Raw genomic sequence first — 22,210 nt, 5'->3', positions numbered from 1 at the left:
TGGAGAATATTCTCTGTGTGGTACCAGTAGAGGGGTACTCCTTCTTTGCAGGCTTCTATACAGCTTATTCTGGGACACCTGCTCCACAGAACGGGGACAGTGCTCTCCCTCCATTCCCTGAGAGTTCACTTGGCAGCTAGTTCCACATTCTATCCTCCTGTAGAGGGAAGATCTGGTTTTTTTCATCCAATTACTACTGGATTTTTTAAAGGGTTACAAAGACTTCCCACCTCTAAGAGAGCCCCTGGTTTCATGGAGTCTAAATTTGGGTTTCAGCTATAATAGGCCTGTCTAGGGGTACTGCCCTCCAGCATGCCCCTTTGTGGCCCTACATGTGCTCCCTGTCTCAGTTTCCTTCTCCCCAAGGTGTTCTATCTCTCACAGGGTTCATGTGGTTGAGCCCTCCAGCTGGGTCACTGAGATCAATCCTTTTTCAGGGTAACAAGTCCAAACAATGGTCCCAAAGGTTATTCTGACCTTCAGGACTCCTCAGAAGCCTGTCCTCTGGGCCCTCTTCCCAGTACCTTTCAGTCTCTCTTTCTCTCCTTAAACCAGAGTCCCCAGCTCTCCTCCTTGGAGCTAGGTTGTGAGTTAGCCAGGTGCAGGGCCTCAGCCAGCTTCTTCTCAGCTGGCCCCTTCCGCCCAATTAGTCCTCAGCCTCCGAAAGTTCAGCAGGCAGCATTGTCCTGCTGGTGCCTGCCCTGCTATGAAAGGTGGGGTTGCCAGCTTTGGTAGGACGTATTCCTGGCTGTTTAATCATATAACATAATCTTTAATTAAAGATTAATCTTTAATTCCTGGAGACTCCAAGGTTGGCAACCCTAAAAGGTGTTGGGGGGTGGAGCTTCCTCTATCACTGTCTCCTAAGTCCTTGCATATCATAGAATCATAGAATATCAGGGTTGGAAGGGACCTCAGGAGGTCATCTAGTCCAACCCCCTGCTCAAAGCAGGACCAATCCCCAGACAGATTTTTACCCCAGTTCCCTAAATGGCCCCCTCAAGGATTGAACTCACAACCCTGGGTTTAGCAGGCCAATGCTCAAACCACTGAGCTATCCCTTCCCCCCAATATATATTGGACCTTTCAAAATCTTAAGGGTCACACCACGCGGTGGGAGTGGGTGACCTCTGGGCTCCACTACTCTTAATGGACTGTTCTTCCAGCCCTGCCACAGCCCACAGGCTCTGATAGTCACATGGGGCTTCTACCGGTTCATGCATTGTCAATGGCAATAAAGATACTGCTTTCCATTCCAGCTGTGCACCCTGCTCTCTTTATGTACCCAGGTGTCACTGCATGATCAATTTGGCCCTGGAGTGGGAACTCATCTAATGGCACCTGACTGTGCTGAATGAGTCGGAATAGACCCCAGGTCCCTCTCCCAGAGCTGGGCTGGCTCTGCAGGGGCAGTAGGAATAAGACAGAGCTGTCACTAACATACACAGCTATGGCTGGGAGTAGGGCCCTGTTGCAGGATAGCCAGTCCCTATGGGTAGATCAGGCCAGCGCCCGTGTGTTGGAGCAGGTGGGCCCAACTGAGCCAATTAAAGGGGGGCAGGGCTGAGAGTGAGAACAGTTTTGAACTTGCCAGCAAGTCACATTCAGACATGCCAAACCAGCAAAACAAACAATCAATCAAACAAAAAACGCAGAAATTGGGCTTAGTTTTGGTTTAACTGGCTTGTGAGTTGCTTGTTGGCTAATTTTTGGCTTGTAGCTTGTTGCTTCTTTTTTTTTTTTTTTTTTATTGGCTCCTGGCAAGCAGGGGCAAGGGAGGGGAAGCAGGGGCAACGGGGGTAAGGAGTCGGGATGCACAGCAGGCCCACCACAGTCCCAGACTGCAGGCCGGGGGGATCTAGTCACATAGGGTGTTGGGGTTCTTAGGGACTGGCTTGTTTTGGCCTTGTTTTGAAATGGGATTAGCTTGGTTTTTGGCTTATTGTGAAAGTCGGCATGTTTATTTACCACGTGAAAGTTGGCAACTGGTCAGATTGGATCAGAAATCCCTGAGACAAGGCCACAAAGTCACTCTACAGGGCAGAGCCACACTTCAGAATGGATTGTGTCACCCATTAGTGTGACTCATAGAACCACGAGAACTGGACAGCTTTGTAATGTGCCAGATACTCTATTGCTGGGTAGTAACTGCACGGGTGCTGGGTTAGTTATTAACTGCATGTTATTAACTGCACAGGAGGTGGGATTTTCTGGTTAGGTGTTTGATGCTCACGTAATTTCCTTCTTGCTGGAGCTGGCCTCACTCCAGTTCAAAGCAAAGCTGGTGGCAAAGCCCCCTCAATTCTGGAATGGAGTTCAGAACCTGGGCAGGATCCAGATCCAGCTATTACGGTTGCTCCCTCTTTCTATAATGGGCTGAAACCAAGCCCTGTGTCAGACAGCACTAACCTCCTGGAGGTTCAGACCCAGATCTGTGTCGCAGGCCCATCTCTCGCTTTGGCTGGTTGGGTTGGTACAGTATCTGTTTGGAGTCAGTTGGCACTGTTAGCGGTAGTGGTATGAGTACAAAGCAGGTTGACAGCGCCATCTGGAGGCAGCAGAGGTTTATGGCCACACTGTCATTTTGTGCATCTGTTCTGAGCTCAGCCATACTGATCTTGTCACTCCTGCCAGGGTCACAGTGCAGTGCCCACCGAAGGAAGGCTTCAGCCCTGTCCCCAAGCTCAGCATGCACACAGCTCTCATCCAGGGCAGGCTGTGTTGATATAGGTAGGGTCTGGCCCAACAATGGGTAAGATGTTAATAAATAATAATACCACCAGCTTTTCATCAGCAGACCTCAAAGTGCATTACACAAGAGCTCAGTATTATCCCTATTTTACAGATGGGGAAACCATTAACCATTGAAACAACTTACCAAAGGGGGTGGTGGATTCTCCATCTCTGGCCATTTTTAAATCGAGATTGGAGGTTTTTCTAAAAGAATCATTTATTAATATTTTCTAGGAATGATTTTGGGCCAGTTCTCCAGCCTGTGTTATGCAGGAGGTGAGACTAGATGTTCACAATGGTCCCTTCTGGCCTGGAATCTCTGAATTACACAATGGCAAAAGGAGAGAGATGGAGAAATAAAGTGGGGGGAGGAAAATAATGCACAAGGGATGGGGTAACAGCAGGAACCCACATCTCACATTCCAGGTGGTGTTCAGGATCTAGCTGAAGCTGGGGAAGGGATGGTGTCATTTGGTTCCCTTTCTGGCCTGGTCAGGATATCTGTCAGGAGCAGGACAGTGAAAGCCCAATGCTGTCATCACAGACTCCCAGGAGACAGTGGGGGTGGCTGCCTCCTTCCAGTCCACGCATCCCACCTCTCCCACTAACTGATCCCCAGAAAAAATGGGTGGCAACCTCACAGTGTCACCAACCTCACGAGAGCAAAATTCATGAGATTGACCCAAAAAGATCCAATCGCCTTTCAGAATCGGGGCCGGTGTGCGTGTGATGTGAGAATTGTCAACCTGTAATGCACACACAAATGCACAGCTCTCCGGCTGCTCAGCTCGGGACTCCACGTACCCTCCCCTCACCCCAAGACAGGGGAACTGCCAGTCATTGCCTAGCACTCTCCTGACCCAGCAGCAGCATTTCCTTGCCTCCGGCTGCTCTGGGATCCTCCCACTGCCCTACAGCCACACGTGAAGGCAGGGTCCAGGCCAGAGCAGGGCTGCGTCCTTAGCCCCAAGGCTCTTGCAGAGCTCTGCCCCTATGCCCAGCCCTGCAACTCGCAGAATCGGGACTTGGGAGAGCTCCTCCTGCCAGCTCCAAAATCCTCTGACTCACCACCAGTTCACAAGAGCTGGCAACACTACAATACACCTTCTCCTGGCTGCTCAGAGAGGCCTCCCCTTCCCCACCCCCAGGCTAGGGGAGCTGCCAACCCCTTCCAACACCATCACTGTCCTCTGCCTTCCTCTTTCCCTCCTGCCCCACACCTCTGAACACCATCAGCCTCCCCCACCCAATCTCCCTGAACAACCTCGGCTTCCCATCTCCCTGCCCTCTCAACCTCCCTTCTGCCCCCACCCCCTGTACCATCTCAGCCTCCATCCTGCCCCTCATCCCCCTGTTACCCCACAGCCTGTAGGGAAATGGTGGCATCTTGCTGGCTTCAGCCCCAGTGACAGTAATGGGAGATGGTGGACATTTTGAAATTCATGAATTGGTGCCTTTTGTCATCTTTTCATGAGTCAGGTAAAAAAAAAAAAACCCCAAAAATCGCTAGAGTAACAATAAAATCATGAGAATTGGCCTTACTGATCTCATCCTACTAACATTCACCAATCAAAACATATTCTGGAGATTTCAGCTCTAAACATTTCCTCCCATTTCTAGAATAATTCAGTTCATTGTCATGCCAACCTATGATTTTACCAGGGGCCTGGCAGACCCCTTAGCACAGCTCCTTTTATTTAAACACTCCAGTTTGTACCAGACTATTTGTCTCCCAGCTTTTGCTGACTTTCATAAACCATTTATGGAGCAGACGGAGTGAGAGGTCTGTTATCTAGGACAACTCGGAGCCCAGGCTTCCACTCAGCATTCCCGCTCTGAACCAAATCCACTTAGAAGTCGGTTCATAAATCACACTTATTTTATTTTAAAGTAGAAAAGAAAAAACACGTTCTTAATTATTTGTTAAGGTTTGTACCTTCTGTCTACTGAAACTGGGATTTACAAATTGACAAACTGACTTACAGTTTTTTACAGTTACAAGCTTTCAGATGTTTATAAAGCTAAGACCAGCCTCAAACTGCTGTTTATATGTTTTTAAGATGTTTACAATGATATAAGCTCTTATTATGTCATTGGCTGGACATCCAGAATGGAAAAAGGACCCTTCTTTGTCTTTTTGCCGCTTGCACTTTTAAAGCTGCACATTTATACAGCCCATGAAAATTCCATGCACAAGTGGTTAAACTTGCTTCCTTAGAGAAACAATTAGCCCTTCTGGCTTTTTTACCCAAGTGTATTAACCAAAGCAGTGAGCTGATGGTTTTTTGAACCAGAACCACTTTTGCATTCAAAAGCTATTTGCAACTCCTAAAGGTGATAAAAAAAATGCAGATGTATTTAATCCAGGGCAGACTCTGCCCACCTGTTTGACCACCAGAAATTGTGGCATGGTGATTTAGCCAATCATGGGGATCTAACTTGCAACACTAGCCCCATGCTCTCTCACATCCACAGACCAACAACACTGGAGCACATAAAAAAACAACACAATCAAAATCACACAAAAAAATGTTTGCTGCGGCAACAGTCCTCAGTTCATGTGGTTTGACACTCAATTCTCAGACCATGCAGCAGCAGCCCAAAATCCCACTGGCACTGTGCTAATAAGGGGGTAACACATTATTTGTTTTTACCCTTTCTGGCCTGAGCACTTAGCCAATATTTGGGGATTTGTAGAGCATTGCTGTTAGGAGTAGACCTGTCAAATGTCAGAATTTCCATTCAGTGAGAAATTCCAAAATTCTGAAAAACATTTCATGTTGTCAGCACAAACAGCAGGAGGCAGTTTCTTTGCTCACAATTCCAAATCTCTTTCCAGCCAGCACTCTGCCCAAAAAGCTCTCTCTCTCGACTTTCTCTCAAAGCCACCTTGCCAGTGCTTCTCTTGTGGTCTCCTTGGCTCGCCTGCATTTTTCTCTGGCTGCTTACTGGCTGCTTCTGACTGACACACACAGCTCCACCAAAACAGTGTTTGCATTCAGTCCCCAGGGAAAACCCCTAATCCCACATGGTTCGGCTCCTATTCCGCCTTGCCATGCTGGTCTGTGGTTTGGCTCGTGGCTTCTATTGTTTCAGTTATCATTAAACAAAAAGGCATTTAGCTGCTCCCTTCATTTAGCCTGAATGAAAGGCAGCTATCGTGACTACCAGCTTAAAGGAGGTTTGTGACTGTCCATAGATCAAAGTGACAAGGTGGGTGAGATAACATCTTTTACTGGACCAACTTTGATTGTTGAGAGAGACAAGCTCTTCTCCTTGTCTCTCGCACCAAACAGAAGTTGATCCAATGAAAGATAATACCTCACTCACCTCATCTCTCTAATATCCTGGGGACATTGTATGCAACACTGCATACAAGATCACAGACACACTCCCTGTTATAACATAACACTGGTTTAGTATAAGTCTGCATTAGCAATTTAGGGCCAGATTTTTAAAAGTATTTACATGGCTAGGGAACTGGGCACCTGGGCACTTTTAAAAATCTAGCCTTTAATCTTTAACACTGTCAAACACTTAATTCTTACTGTTTGGGGACGGGGGGTTAAATGCCTTTATATTGACCCATCAAAGTTATTACTAATCACAGAAACTGCAAACCTCAAAGAAAAGGAAAAAGGAAACACAGCTTTGGTAAAAGATGAAAAAATATGAATAACTGTCAGAGACCCGGGGGTTGGCTGGGCTCAGCCACCACCTGTCTCCCTTTGCAATGATGCCAGCAGCACGCTGCGCTCGCTCAGTAACAGAGCCTGGCCATGTCCAGCAGAAGCTGCTGAGTCAGTGTCTTTGCCAGTGGGCTGCCTCTCTCCTTGCCGATGGGAGAGCAGGTTATCTAAATGGGCAAACAAGCAGATCACCCACCCCCTTGCCTGTGTCTCCGCAGCACACCCTGGGACATGGGCTTTCACAGGCAAAGGGAGCCCCTTGGTAAACTATTGGTAGCACATCCCTGGAGAGAGACAGCTCGGAAACCCTAAACCTCCCCCACAGTGGCAGCTCTCTTCCCCCCCAATCCTCTATGTTGATCTTGCCCCTCACAGACCTGACCTGAGCACAGGAGAAGCTGGGTGGTGCCCTGTGGTGTCGGGGTCAATTTGGAGTCTTGCTGCAGCTCCCAGCCTGGCCTTTATACCATTTGGCCCTGGCTCCTCCAGAGCTCATGTGGCTGTCAGCCATGGCCTGGAGCTGCAGTGGAAAGCCTGGGGCATGGGTACAGGGGCACATTTCAAAGCCCCCAATCCCTCTGACACACAGGAGCAGCTCTGCTCTGCTGTGCCCAAGGCACCCAGGGCAGAGCTGGGATCTCATATTGGACAATCAGCAATAATATATTACAAAGAATGGACACATCATAATAATGCAGCGACCTAACCTGCCCCCATACACACTGCCCCTTACAAATACAGATACATATCTCCCTATAAACACACTGCCTGCACCACTCACACATAGTCTCTCCCCTGCTATACACACATGCGCCTTCCTTCCAAGCACAGACACATGCCCGCCTGCACACGCACATGCTTAGCTCCATGGATGCTCTTAGGTTTAATGGGAAGTTATTGGTATGACAAGCTGTTCATACAAGTGTTGGCAGAGTGTGGCCAGAGACAGAGGCCTCAGATGCCTGGCAGAGGGGATTCGACCCATCCTGGACAGGGTCACACACAATGTCTGGGGTTTGATCCCCTGGGTCCCTCTGTCGTTCCTCTCCACTGCTGCCCTGGGGGCAGGTCACTCACTCTGGAGAAGGATGCTGTCTCTGCGATCTCGCGCTGTATCTCACATTCAGGTAGTGGTTTCCTCATTACTCAGTGATGAAATGTTGTCCGTGATCCCTGACACTCTGAGGGAATCCCTCATGTCCTCGCCTCCCCCCACACATACGCTGCTCCTGTCTACACACACTCCCTTCTCCACCAGGCTCACACATACTTCCCCACAAAGCCCAGGATGTGCTGTAATGGGGGATACCAGGATGGGGTAGGATGTCAGAGGTGGATCTTTCTTGCTTTACCCTGCCTGAGTGCCATGGCGAGCTTCCTCCCCTGAGCTCAAGGCCCCGTTTTCCTGATAAAGCATCGCTTTATTACAGACTCGATTTGAGGGACGGTGTGAAGCAGGATTGGAGGGGCCTGAGGGAATCGAGGGGTGTCTCTCACTCTGGCATTACAGTTCCAGGATCTTGTCTGCCTCCCTATGAAATCTGTTCGTAGGGCTGCTGCTGTCCCTGCTCTGTGCTGGGTGCTGTGGCGGGGGGAGGGGGCGGGACTGTCCCAGCTGCAGCTCTGCCTCTGTGGAGCCAAGCCAGGATTTCACACTTGCTGTTCCCTGGGGTCCTGGCAGACTCCCCAAAGCCTCTGCAACCAGTGTGTCCAGTGCAAGCGCCAACACTTGGCTAATCCTCCTCTAGGGTGACCAGATGTCCCGATTTTATAGGGACAATCCCGATTTTTGGGTCTTTTTCTTATATAGGCTCCTATTACCCCCCACCCCATCCCGATTTTTCACACTTGCTGTCTGGTCACCCTATCCTGCTCCCATGGCTCGCAATGGGGGATGTGTCCTCACTGGGAGCAGGACGCAGCCCAGCTGTCTGCTAAGCACCGGGGGAATCTTTGCAGTGTCACGGTTTGGAGAATGTGCACAATCTTACCACCAGCCACGCCAACGTTCTCTCGCCTCTCAGGCGCCATCCTGCTGAGCACTCCCTGGAGGTGCTGAGCACCCTCTACTTCCCTTTGCCCTAGAGGGCGCTCAGCCCAGAGCAGGATCAAGTCCCTGGAGACTATCCGTTGCCAAGGGCTCCTGACCAAACCCAGAAGGCTGGGCAGTGAGCTCTTGCTGCTCCTCTATCGGCCCCTTGCAGTGGGCAAGGCGCTGCACACCCAGAAGACCAGGCACGCCCTGGCTGGCTGCACCGATAACGGGGCTCAGAGCCATGCTGAGTGTTTGTACCTCATTGCCTAGTGCTGCTGATTCAAATTCAGTTACTGCCTGTTTACTGATCTAGGCCTCACAGTGCTTCTGAATGGAGATTCAGAACCAGCATCTCTCCAGCACAACAGTGTTAGATGCTGTGACCCAGGAGCACAGAACCCCTGAGAGCAAGCATCCAGATGGAGATGCTCTGCTGGTGCCTCTTTCCTAGGCATGGTCAGGAACTCAGCATATCTCCTGGACAACAAAGCCCTCGCCATCCCGTCTGTGACCTTTCATGTTTGTCTGTAGTCTCCCTTAGTTCATGGTTTTCAGTGTCACATTTGGGAGCGCGGGAGTGGGGGCAAGTGCATGCTGCATATTGCAGGAGTGGGGACTGGGCTGTTATCAGAAGATGGAAACACTGAAAGTTACACAGTGTAGGCACTGAAAGCTAGAAAGTCATGGTAGCTTCATACACAGCACCTAAGCAATGTGCAAGGATGATGCTGGTTTGGCACATGGCTCCTACCTACCTACCTTCAAACCCCCTGACCCAGAGAATGTCAGAACTACACTTAAAACCAAAGTAACTGAAAGGGGAGCTTCCATGGAGCAGCAGCCTATAGTGGTTTCCTTTAATAGAGAAATTGAAAGAGGACATGGCTGCTTTTAGCAGATTGGGGACCCTGCTCATGCCCAGATATTTCCCCATTCCATCACAATGCCACATTCAACCTCTTTACAAAACTTCTTTACAAAAACTAGAAAGCCTGGCCACCAGGATATTGCTGGACCTACTCCCACGAAAGCTCTCTGCAAACTTTTCCCCTCCCCAGTGGAGGAGCATATAGGTTTAGCTGAAGATAAGGGAGAATAAGGAGCTGGGCTACTTTAAATGTATTTTGCAAAGTTTCTCTCTCTCAAATCTTCCCTCTCTTAAACAGCTGACCACCCTTCCCCAACACAGAGGGTCCTTCTGTCATTCCTTTGGAAGTCTGGGGTCAGTGAATTATGGGACTTAGAAAAATGGATGTTTCTTCTCCGAGATGAGCTTCTGCATCCTCCTGTTCATGAGTCTCATCTCCAGAACTCTGGTTACTTTACAGGCAGGAACCTTCATTTTTTTTAGCACATTTTAAACATTCTGGCACTTTGCTTGGTACCTTGCAAAACCAGCCGGTGGTTCCGACTTCACACTTACTTTATAGATCAGCCTCCAATCAAAGCCATGCACAGGCTTCGTTTTGCTGTTTGGACTCTGTAGGGGTTGATACAGTTAATTATTCTTCTGAATATATTATAACTTCTGAGTTTGCTGCTGCCGAGCTTTCATGGTCTGCGGACTTTGCCTAAGGACCCGAGAGTCCACAGGCAGGACACAACCATTATAAGCTCAGCATGAGAAGAAGAAGAAAAAGCAGCTGGTTATACAGCACTTTCCACTTGATGATCTGGAAGCACATGGAGTGGAAATGTTATTATTCCCATTTTAGAGACAGGGAAAACTGAAGCAAAGGACATTTTCTGATGGACATTTGCATCTCCTGTTGGGTGCAGTGGGAGCTGCTGATTTCCTGTTGCTGGATAGCAAGGCCAAGAGAGGTTAATATGTGACTTGCCCTGGGTCACACAGGCAGGGCACAGCACAGGCTTCCTATGTGCATGCAGGCAAAGATCCCTGCAGTACATGAATACTTGGATAGAAAACTAGATGGCTGACACTCAGATTCTCCATGCTCTGCTGGCTTCCAGGTTTCTTACATAGCCTCCCATTAGGTGCTTCACGCCAGGCACTGAAGTCTTATGCGCTGTGCTTACCATCATGAAGTTTGTAGGTGCGGTTCCTTATGAGCTCCTTGCTCACTGATGCAGTGCTCACAGGGTCTGGAGCTGTTGCAAGGTGCTTAAACTTTCTGCAGGCCCATCCTAACCCCTGTAAGTTCTGGGGTCCTTCCGTGCATACATACTGGAGGGTTGCCTTGTTCTCTATGACACTGCTGGGGGGCGCACCCTGCTGGGCAGTACATGAACTGCTTTCTCGAATAGCAGTTATTCATTATGCCCTTTGAACCCTGACCCTCCTTCTCTGGGCTCTCCCTTGCCTCCCTTGGGATGCAGGAGAGACCTGCTGATCCCCCTGGGCCTGTGCACTGCTCTCATGCCCACCAGCTATGCTGGAGAGAGATCCCAAGCAGAAGCCTCCGGCTCACTGAATAATGGATTTGAAATTGTACCTCTCAATAAAGGAATCTGCTGGAGCTTCATAAGACAGCTGGCTGGTTCCTGCTCGTGAAGGGGCTCACTGGCTCTGGGCACCAGTGACTGGTCTGAAGAGAACTCATTACCCCTTCCTGCGTGCCAGACACAGCCCAGGAAAAGGTGCCCTCTGACATCAGTGGGGCCAGACTAGCAGAGGGCAGCATCCCTTTCACCTCCTAAGCATAGACTTCCAAAGGCCAGGCCTGGGGACAATTCTGAGTTTGCACCCAGGCACCCTCACTGTCTGTCATGGGGTGGGCTCAGGCCATTGCCTTGGGGGGGGGGGGGGGGGGGCTTGGCAGAAGCTTTTGCTTTTTGCTCTAGCTTAAACCTTGTTCCTCCCTGTTTCCAGGCGCCACTCCCCCTTGGCCTGGAGGCTCAGGCTGGGTTTGCCTTAGGTGTGTTTGACCCCTGCCTCCTGCCTGCAATGGAAGGGCCAGGGGATTGGTGCAGGGAGCTCCTGGGCCATGCAGCTGCCCCACAGCCTTCCCCAGGGGCCTGTTCTCCCCTCTCAGCCCTCATTGGCTTCACCTGACCCCAGTGAGTCATAGTGCAGAGGCTCTAGACAGGGCACATGCTGCGCACCTGCCAGCCCACCCCCGGATGGGTTGCCTGTCCCCCCACCAGCCTGCCCCTGGGTGGGATCCCCGTCCCCCGCCAGCCCGCCCCTGGGTGGGGTCCCGGCCTCCCTGACAGCCCACCCCCGGATGGGTTGCCTGTCCCCCCACCAGCCTGCCCCTGGGTGGGGTCCCCGTCCCCTGCCAGCCCGCCCATGGGTGGGGTCCCGGCCTCCCTGACAGCCCACCCCCGGGTGGGGTCCCCGTCCCCCGCCAGCCTGCCCCCCCGTGGGGTCCAGGCCTCCCTGCCAGCCCACCCCCGGGTGGGGTCCCTATCCCTCTGCCAGCCCACCCCTGGGTGGGGTCCCAAGGGTGCAGAAAGCCAGAGAACCCGGTGCCTTGCAAGAAGGGAGAGAGCCCAGGCCCCCAGACAGCTTTTCCTAGGCCCCTCGCCATAGATGCTAGGACTAGGGGAGCTGTCGCACCCCCTGGCTTGAAGTGGTTTCCTTTATATATGGGGTTTACAGTTTGGATCAATGGCTCTCAGCGCCCCCACTATACAAATTGTTCTAGGACCCTGCCCCTCACTGTGTGGCTGCACTGGCCCCAGAAGCTCCGCAGCCCCTCCTGCCCAGCGCTGCCCAGTTCCCATGAACAACCAGCCCCAAGGAGTCCATGGGCTGGTGGGTTGCAGCTGCACCCACAGGCCGCGGGCTGAGGCACAGAGCAGGCAGGGCCCATCTCCGGTACCCTGGGGTCATTAACCAGGTGACAGGCCAAAGGAGGGCCCGATCCTGCACTCCGTGCCACTGGCTGGGCTCATGCAGACTCCGGGGGGAGGGGAGCTAAGGGGGTCCCAGGGCATGTCCTGTCCCCATGGCAGGAGTCTTGGGAAACACTCGCCAAGGCAAAGAACCTGCTTCCCAGCGGGCTCGATCCTGCCGTCCCCCCAGTCCCCTGCCGGGCCCTGCGCGGCTCCGGTACCCCAGGGCGTGGCTGCTCGGTGAAAAGCAGATCAAAACCCAGCGGCACCGCCGAGCCCGGCCCCGGCTGGGGTCAGCCAGAGGCGTGCTGGGCGGGAGCCGCGGGGCTGGGGGCTCCGGGAAAGGTGCAGAAGCTGCGCCGTGCGTACGGGGACGCTGGCTGGGAGCGCAGCAGAGACGTGGCCCTCGCAACACCCAGGTGCGGGTCCCCCGGGACTGGTGTATGGCTGCGCCAAGGGGTCCCCGCCCGGCCGCCCCGGGTGGGGTGCTGCGTCGCAGCGCTGCCGGGTGCGCCACGGGACCCACCCGCTGCTGTCACCCGGCCTAGCTGCCCCCTGCAGCCCGCACCCTCCAGCCCCGCGCGGCGCAAGGAGAGAGCAGGACAGCACACGTGGAGCGCAAGGCAGCGGCTTTTATTTCAGATCATTGGGCTGCTTGGCTGCGCACAGGGGCTGGCGGAGGCCAGCCCGGCCGAGGCCGCCGCCTAACGGTACTTGGAGGTCAGCACAGTGGCCACAGCGCTCAGGAACTTGTCCAGGGAGACGTGGACCTCGGGGGTCAAGACGCCGGGGTGGTGGATAGCCACGACCACCAGGAAGCAGTGGTTCAGAAACTGGAAGACAAGGCACGCAAGTGAGAAAAGCTGGGAACCGGCTGCACAGGAGGGGCCACCCAGCTGCTGCCCGAACCGGCCTCAGCTAGCCCTGCACCGTCCTCCCGGCCCTGTTCAGTCATGGGGCGCCCCTATAACCCAGCAGTCCGCCCCAGGGGCGGGGGCACAGGGACAGCAAGGGCTGCGGGCGCCGCATAGGAGGGAGGTTAGGGAGTGCCCCGGGGGAGGGGGGAGCAGCGGGCTCGGACCCGCGGGGAGCATTTCTCCCGGTTACTCACTTTGAAGTTGACGGGATCCACGCGCAGGTTCTGGGCGTGCATGTCGCTCAGCTTGCTGAGAGCCGAGGCGAGGTCATCGATGTGGTTCACGGCTTCCCCCAGGGCGTTCAGCACCTTCTTGCCGTGGGTCCGGACCTGGGCGGAGCCGTGGTGCAGGTCGAAGTGCGGGAAGTAGGTCTTGGTCTGGGGGTAGACGGTGAACATCCTGCAAAGAACAAGGCGGGTTAAGGGGGGGCCTGGCCGGGCGCAGGCGGGGCGCGGGGCAGGGCGCAGCGGCTGTTACCTCTCCAGGGTCTCGGCGCCATAGTCCTCCACGTGGCCGGCCACCTTGTTCCACACGGCCTTCACGTTGGCCTTGTCACACGCGTTAAGTACCATGGTTCCGGCTCCGCAGCACCAATCCCTCCAGGGTACCCGCCTGCAGCCCCGGCCACCCTTATATCTCGTCCCCGCGGCCCGCCCCACCTCCCCCATTGGTTGGCACCGGGCCTGCCAGGGGCCCGCTGAGCTGCTCTGCCTGCAGGATGCCCAGCAGGAGGCACTGGACCCCCGCGAAGAGAGCTGCTCTGCCTCCCGGGCACTTCACACACCCCTGCGCAAGAAAGAGGGGGCCTGTCCCCTGGGGGCGCACCGGGGAGAGCAAAGCGCAGGGGCAGGCGCATGTCCCTCATGCTGGGGCCACCAGTTGCCCTGGGCTCTGAAAGCCCCAGGAGCTGAACGATTCCGCGGGGAGGCGCCACACTCGGCAGCGATCTCCCCGGCCTGCTGCCTAGTGGGCTAAGGGGAGAGCTGTCCAGAGTGCTGGGCTCCTCCGCCTTAGCCGGTGCCTATGGCTGGGCATCCTGGGGTCGCCCATGGAGCCCGTTGGGGGGCTGTGCCCGTAGAGGCAGCATGAGGCGGCGGGTCTGCTTGGGTGGCCCCGGGCGCCTCCTTGAACTACAGACAAAACGAGAGAAACAATTCTCAGCAGAGAGTATCTTAGCCCACTCCCTGAATCCTACGCCGCCTTTTCCCTGCCAGTGTCTGCTGCGCCCGGCAGAGAACACGGGCTGGGGAGGGGGGGCTCACGCTGCTAAGGAGAAAGTATAAAAAGTAGCATTAGCGCTACTCAGGGGGCAGTTCCCCCACACAGTGCTCCCCATACTGCCCCCTCCTATACACTGACCCCGGAAACACATTACCCCTCCTGGCCCCTTCACACACACTGGCCCCCTGCTAATAACACAAGAATGGCCAGCCCAGTATTTTGTCTTCTGGTAGTGGCCAGTGCCAGAGGGAGTGAATAGAGCAGGGCAATTATTGAGTGATCCATCCCCTGTCCTCCACTCCTGGCCTCTGGCAGTTAGAGGTTTAGGGACACCCAGAGCATGAGGTTGCATCCATGAGCATCTTGGCTAAAAGTGGTTGATGGACCTGTCCTCCATGGAATTCTCTAATTATTTTTTGAACCCAGTTATTGCCTCGGCCTTCACAACATCCCCAGCAAAGAATTCCACGGTTTGATTGTTCCTTATGTGAAGAAGTAATTCCCTTTATTTAGTTTAAACCTGCTGCCTGTTAATTTCATTGGGTGATCCCTGTTTTATGTGTTATGTGAAGGGGTAAATCGCACTTCCTTCTTTACGTTCTCCACACCACTCATGAATTTATGGTGTTCTATCACATCCCCCCCGTTGTCTCTTTTCTAAACTGAAAAGTCCCAGGCTTTTTAATCTCTCCTCATACGGAAGCTGTTCCATATCCCTCATCATTTTTGTTGCCCTTCTCTATACTTTTTCAAATTCTATTTTTTTTAAATGAGGTGACCAGAACTGCCCGCAGTATTCAAGATGTGGGCATATCATAGATTTATATAGAGGCAATATGATCTTTTCTGTCTTATTATCTATCCCTTTGCTAATGGTTCCTAACACTGTTCGCTTTTTTGACTGCTGCTTCACATTGAGCAGTAGCTTTCAGAGAACTATCCACAATGACTCCAAGATCTCTTTCTGCAGTGGTAACAGCTAATGTAGCCCATCATTTTGTATGGATAGTTGGGATTATGTTTTCCAATGTACATTCCTTTGCACTTATTAACATCTGCCATTTTGTTCATCTACCCAGTCACCCAATTTTGTGAGATCCCTTCAGGGAGGCTGGAACAATGTATATCGTGGGGGTGCTGTGAGCCACTGAACCAAACTGTAAACCCTGTGTATGATGAAAACCACTTCAAGCAGGGGGGTGCGGCAGCACCTCCAGCCTCTATGGATCCTTTCCTAACTCTTCACAGCTAGCCTTGGACTTAACTATCTTGAGTAGTTTTGTGTCATCTGCAAACTTTGCCACTTCACTGTTTACTCCTTTTCCCAGATAGTGTATGATTCTGTTGAACAGCACTGGTCCCAGTACAGATCCCTGCCCCCCACCCCATTTACCGCTCTCCATTGTGAAAAATGACCATTTATTCCTACCCTTTGTTTCCTATCTTTTAACCAGTTGCTGATACATGAGAGGACCTTCTCTCTTATTCCACTGTGCCACCCCACACCCACTCCTCACACGCTGCTCCCTCATATAGACTTTCCCCATACACACATCGCCACACTGCCCCTTCATACACACTGCCCCTCCACATACTGTTCCCTCATACATACTCCCCCTCACACACACTGCCCCCAGGCACTGCTGCTTCATACACACTGCCCCCCACACGCTGCCCCCACAGCCCTCGACCCAGACCCTCCACACACACTGCCAACCTGATGCTGCACCATCATATATATTTTACACACATACTGCCCCTTCATATTCACTGCCCCCCACACTACCGCCTCACACACACTGCCCTGTAACACAGACTGTGCTCCTCATACACTGCTGGCTCATACATACTGCCCCCTACACGTGCCCCCCCCCACTGCCCCTTCCTACAAACTGCCCCACGCGCTGCCCCCTCATATACACTCCTTCTCCACTCACTTCCCGTCCACACACTGCCCCCCATGCTGCTCCTTCATACACACTGCCCCCACACATACTTCCCGTTCATACACACTGCCCCCCCACACTTCCAGTTCATACACACTGACCCCTCCACACACACACTGCCCCCTCACATGCTCTGCCCTTTCGTACACACTTCCCCCCCACACACCCTAACCCTACACACACACACTGCCCCCTCACACACACTGCCCTTTCGTACACAAAGCCCCCCACACCCTACCTCTCCACACACACTGCCCTTTCATACACACTGCCCCCCCACACCCTACCCCTCCAAACACACACTGCCTCCTCACACGCTCTGCCCTTTCGTACACACTGCCCCCCACGCCCTACCCCTCCACACACACACTGCCCCTTCACACACACTGCCCTTTCATACACACTGCCTCCCCACACCCTACCTCTCCACAAACACACTGCCCCTTCACACACACTGCCCTTTCATACACACTGCCTCCCCACACCCTAACCCTACACACACACACTGCCCCTTCACACACACTGCCCTTTCATACACAATGCCCCCCCACTCCCTACCTTTCCACAAACACACTGCCCCCTCACACCCTACCCCTTCACACACACACTGCCCCCTCACACACACTGCCCTTTCGTACACAATGCCCCCCCACCCTACCTTTCCACAAACACACTGCCCCCTCACACCCTACCCCTTCACACACACACTGCCCCCTCACACACACTGCCCCCCCACGCCCTACCCCTCCACACACACACTGCCCCCTCACACACTCTGCCCTTTCGTACACACTGCCCCCCCACACCCTACCCCTACACACACACACTGTCCCCTCACACACACTGCCCTTTCATACACAATGCCCCCCACACCCTACCCCTCCACACACACACTGTCCCCTCACACACACTGCCCTTTCATACACACTGCCTCCTCACACCCTAACCCTCCACACACACACTGCCCCCTCACACACTCTACCCTTCCATACACTGCCCCCTCAAACACAGCTCCTCCCCACACACTGCTCCCTCGTATGCACTGCTCCACACACTGCTTCCTCATACACACAGCCCCACAAAGAGCACCACACACACAGTGCCACTCCTACACACTGCCACCACACTGTCCCCTCATATACATGGTCCCCTCACATACATTGCCCCCCACACTGAGCCCCTCCCCACACACTATTCCCTCACACTGCCCCCCAACACTCTGCTTCTTTATACACTCTGCCCCCCACTGCTGCTCCATACAATTTCCCCCCATACACACTGCCCCCCACAATGCCCCTCTACATACTGCCACCTAATACATATTGCCCCCAAACACTGCCACTTCATACACACTGCCCCTTCAGATACATGTCCCCCCACACTGTGCCTTCATACACACTTTACACACAGACACACACACAGCCCTTTCATATACTCTGCCTCCCCAACACATGCCCCTTCATACACACTCCTCCCGCATGCTGCCCCCTCACATACACTCCCCCACACAGCCCATCCTCATGCACTGCTCCCTCATACATACTGCCCCTATGCACACAGCCCCTTCATACACACTGCCCCCCAACATTCTGCTCCTTTATACACCCAGTCCCTTCACTGCTGCACCACACACTGACCCCCATACTGTCCCCTCCTACACAGTGCCCCTCCATGTACTGTCCCCTCAGTCACTGCCCCCTTACAGTGCAGGGTCACACACCGCTCCCCCATGCTCACCATATACAAAACCCACAATCACACTTCATCTACACACAAACACACACTTACAAACACTGCCACCCCAAAAACCCTGTCCTCCATTCACACACGCATCCCCTCCCTCTCTCACAGGCTCACATACATGTTTGGTGATGATAGATAAAGAACACAAAGCATTTCCCTAGGGTTCTGGCTGAGCCAGAGCACCGAAGACTCCCAAACAAAGGGAGAGGCTGGTGTGCACACAGCACACAACTAATGTGGCACGGATTATTTTAAACGGAGATTTAATGCAGGGCATGGGTGCTAAGTGGAGAGCCTTGGGGCTTTTCTTCTAAAAAATGGAAGCCATCCTCCCTCAGTCCAGCTGTCTTGGTTGGAGCAAAAGCGGAGGCTTCAGAGCAGTCATGGTTTGACCCAGGGTAACTAGTCCTGGTTTGTCCCAGACAATCACTAGTCTGAGAACAGTTTGGCCTGCACAGTGGGTAAGATGTCTGAGTCTCTGAATTATGGGACTCAAACTTCCCATGTGGAGCAGCTCCAGTATGGGAAGTTTGGGTCCCACAATTCAGCCCGTTCTGCAGATCTAAAGGCAAGTGCTAAGTGATAGTGACAATTGAAGATAGGCCCTAATTCTGTCCCTAGAAGATAGTATGGCTCAAGGATCTCAAAGTAAAAAATTCAGCCTCCCCACTGCACACCCTCCTCCCCAGCCAAGTAGGTGAGGCATGTTAGTTCTATTTTGAAGATGAAGAAGCAGGAGGCAGAGAGAGATTAGAGAGTCAATGGGAATGTGGCTATAGACTCTAAAGTGTCCAGGACTGGGCCCTTAGTGACTTGCCCCAGGTTGCACAGAAAGTCAGAGTTAGAAGCTCTGTCTCCTGGCCCCGCCCCAGCCCCTGCTTTCACCACAAAGCCTGCTCCCGCTCTCACCTCAGCATGCCCACCAGCTGTGTACATGTTCTGGCTGATAAAAGCACACCCTGCAGCGCGGAGTGCTCCCACACTCTGACATGGCACTGGTGTTCCAGAGTCACTGCCTCTGTATTTTTCTTGTTGATTCTGCCAGTCCCTTTTGGAGTCGAGAAGCCCAAGCCCATGTGTACTTAATCTATTCTCTGCTACTATTGTCCTCCCATTCCTAGGAGTGGCCCTAGCATCTCCCAGGAGAGCTTAGTTATTCTTCTTGACCCTCTTTAGTATTGCAATAAGGACATTGTGCAGCCTCGCCTCTTATATCCACCTCTAGATCATTACTATGAGTCTAACCCTGGTCCACTGGGGCCCAAAGTTGTGGTGGGTGACAGGAGCTGGCAGTCCGGGCCAGGTCCCCACATCAGACCCAGCAGTAGGTAGAAAAAGCTGTTTCCAAGCACCCTTGGAAGTGATGGATTACAAAAACTTTGTAACTTTGTTACAAAAACAGGCCAATTCACCTTGAAAATGTTATCTACATGTGCTAAACAATCTGTTCCACTTATATTTAGCTGGGACACTCTGAGTCCCTTTCCCAGCCTGGAAGAAGAGCTCTTGGTAAGCTCAAAAATGTCTTTCTCTCACCAGCAGAAGTTGGGCCAATAAAAGGTATTACCATACCTCCCCCACCTTGTGTCTCTAAAAACGTTGGCAACGTTTTTTATTGATAAAAACACACGTTAAGAAGTAAAGATTTTATTTTCTGCCCAAAGCTGTATTGGTTTCTTTTCTTGTTTGGTTTCCTTGACTCACACTCACAGCCAATTGTCTAGAGAAAGCCCCCTGTATTGCAAGTCACCCCTCCAGCTCAAAGAGGGGTTGTTTTGCCATAGCTGCCTCACACTTTTCGCACATTCTTTTAGTTTTGCATCAAATGTGTTTGGAGGGAAATGTATGTTTTCCTCTCCCTAAGTAAAGAAGTCACATTTATTGCTCTTTGGAAAGGTGACACCACCCTCTGGAAGCAGAAAACAACAAAATAAAATAATCCCCGCAGTCCCACAGTATTGGGCATTGTTTGCTGGGCCAAGTGGTCATGCTTTCTCCTGGGCTGTAACCCCAGCTCCACTTATCTTTCCTGTGCCACTGTATTCTTTCTCATAGACCTCTGAGGTTAGGGAGGCGATTTTCTTATGACAGTGGGAAGAGTTACTACCCCCGAGTGGCCGCAGCCAGGGCATTTAGGACAGCTGTTAGTTAAACCCTTGGCCAGCGGTGCTGGGAGCCATTGAATCAAACTGTAAACCCTGTACAGGATGGAAACCACTTCAATCCGGGGGTGCAGCAGCACCCCTAGTTCCAGCACCTGTGCCCTTGGCAGGTCTCATTGAGGAGTTTATCAGACCCGGTTGTTTCACAGAATGCAGACCCCAGTGACTTACAGGCAGCGGCAGAGCTGAGTACCCCCCCCCCCCCCAATGAGACGCGGAGACAGAGCTGCGTGGTTGGCATCTTTATTGGGTCAGAGCACAGTAGGGCGCGTGGCTAACCCGCCGGAGCCGCCAGAGCCAGCCGCTCACCGGTACTTCTCGGCCAGCACCGCCGAGACGGCGGCCAGGAACTTGTCATAGGCGACGTGCACCTGCGGGGTGTACTCGTCGGCCAGGTGCACGGCCAGCACCACCTGGAAGCAGTGGGACAGCAGCTGCAAAGCAAAGCGCACCGGGTCAGCGGCAGACCAACCCTCGGCCCCAGGGAGCCCCGAGCCGGCAGTGCCTGGGACAGCCCGCACCCCCGGGAGAGAAGGGAAAGGGGGGGGGCTGATCCCGCACCCCCGGGAAAGAAGGGAAAGGGGGGGCTGATCCCGCACCCCCGGGAAAGAAGGGAAAGGGGGGGGCTGATCCCGCACCCCCGGGAACTCTCCCCGGCCCTGGCCTGTACTTGCCTTGAAGTTGACCGGGTCCACGCGCAGGTTGTAGGCGTGCAGGTTGCTGAGCTCGGAGAGCGCCTCGCTGAGGTTGTCCATGTGCCTCACGGCGTCCCCCAGGGCGGTCACCACCTTCTTGCCGTGGTGGCGGATCTGCTCCGAGTCATGGTGCAGGTCGAAGTGGGGGAAGTAGGTCTTGGTCTGGGGGTAGACGATGAACATCCTGCGGGGGAGGGAGGTCAGAGACAGTGAATCCCAAAGACCCCCACCCCGGGTGCCATGGGAGCCGCGCGCCGGCCGGCAGGGACACCCCGCGCCCTCCCGCCGGGGTGCCAGGGGAGCCCCCCGGCCGCCCTCATCAGCTCGGTCCAGCAGCGCAGCTGGGTCATTTCCAAGTCGTGCCTGCGCTGGTTTCCTCCCTGCCCCCGGCCCTACCTCTCCAGGGCCTCGGCCCCAAAGTCCTCCTGGTGCCCCAGCACCTTCTCCCAGGCGTGTTTGATCAGCTGCTTCTCGTCTGCGTTCAGCATGGCGGCGGCCGGGGGTCTGCGCTGGGCTGGCTGTCCGGGTCCGCTCGCCTCTGCCGCCCTCTTTATAGCTGTGGCAGCCGCCCTCCTTCTAGCTCCGGCTGGGCCGGCCCTGATCTTATCCGGGGCGAGGGGCGTGTGGAGGGGCAGCTATCGCCTTCCCAATGAGACCTGCCCGAGACACGGGGCACAGCCCGGCCTCCAGTCCTGGGACCCCGGAGCAGGCAAGCACATCCCGTGCCACTGTGCCTGGCAGGACAGCAAGGCAGCGGGTCTGGGAACAGCCCCACAGGCACCAAGCCCTCAGGGCAGATCCCACACAAAACATCGAAGCACTCACCGTCCCCTCCCCAACCGCCAGGCCCCCGGCTAGCGCAAGGAAACAGCAGGAGGGCTGTAAAAATCACTAAACTGTAACGTCAAAGGAAATGTTCCAAGGGGCACCCTCCTGAGCCTTTCCTATGGTGGTCAGCCAAAAACCCCAGCTTTGACTGGTCTGCATCTGGGGCAGAACACTCCCTTTGCTGCTCTGGAGCATAACAGAAACTAGCCTCTTTGCCCCCAGAGGGTAGCACACAAGAGTCTCTTAGCACAGTCCACAGGGCCCTCTTATCCTCCCCTCAGTGACACCAGGGTAAACTAGGAAGGATTCCAAGGCACTAGGGTGTAAATGAGGAGAATTTGGCCCATCTCATGCACTTTTGTTTTTCTTCACTTCCCTTGGGTAGTTCCATCCTGCTGGGAGATTTACTGCACTTGAACTTCTCAAGCTGCCCTCTATCT

The 22,210-nt window shown here is 53.6% G+C and overlaps 2 protein-coding genes across 2 annotated transcripts; both read right to left on the bottom strand.

Moving 5' to 3' along the window:
• Window positions 1-12,870: 12,870 nt before the first annotated feature.
• On the bottom strand, window positions 12,871-13,812 carry LOC135884305 (hemoglobin subunit alpha-A). The gene is made up of 3 exons (XM_065411593.1): window positions 13,653-13,812; window positions 13,370-13,574; window positions 12,871-13,091 (listed from the first exon to the last, which is right to left on the bottom strand). Exons 1-3 carry the CDS (start codon window positions 13,745-13,747, stop codon window positions 12,963-12,965), a joined length of 429 nt encoding a protein of 142 aa, XP_065267665.1. The 5' UTR covers window positions 13,748-13,812; the 3' UTR covers window positions 12,871-12,962.
• A 6,662-nt stretch (window positions 13,813-20,474) lies between these two features.
• Window positions 20,475-21,493, bottom strand: LOC135884306 (hemoglobin subunit alpha-D). The gene is made up of 3 exons (XM_065411594.1): window positions 21,339-21,493; window positions 20,922-21,126; window positions 20,475-20,681 (listed from the first exon to the last, which is right to left on the bottom strand). The coding sequence occupies exons 1-3, from the start codon at window positions 21,428-21,430 to the stop codon at window positions 20,553-20,555; spliced, it is 426 nt and encodes a 141-aa protein (XP_065267666.1). The 5' UTR covers window positions 21,431-21,493; the 3' UTR covers window positions 20,475-20,552.
• Window positions 21,494-22,210: the final 717 nt, after the last annotated feature.

The sequence above is a fragment of the Emys orbicularis genome, chromosome 10 (genome assembly GCF_028017835.1).
Source record: "Emys orbicularis isolate rEmyOrb1 chromosome 10, rEmyOrb1.hap1, whole genome shotgun sequence".
NCBI lineage: Eukaryota > Metazoa > Chordata > Testudines > Emydidae > Emys > Emys orbicularis.
The sequence above is the reverse complement of the archived record's forward strand: the minus strand, read 5'-3'. Positions and strand labels throughout refer to the sequence as shown.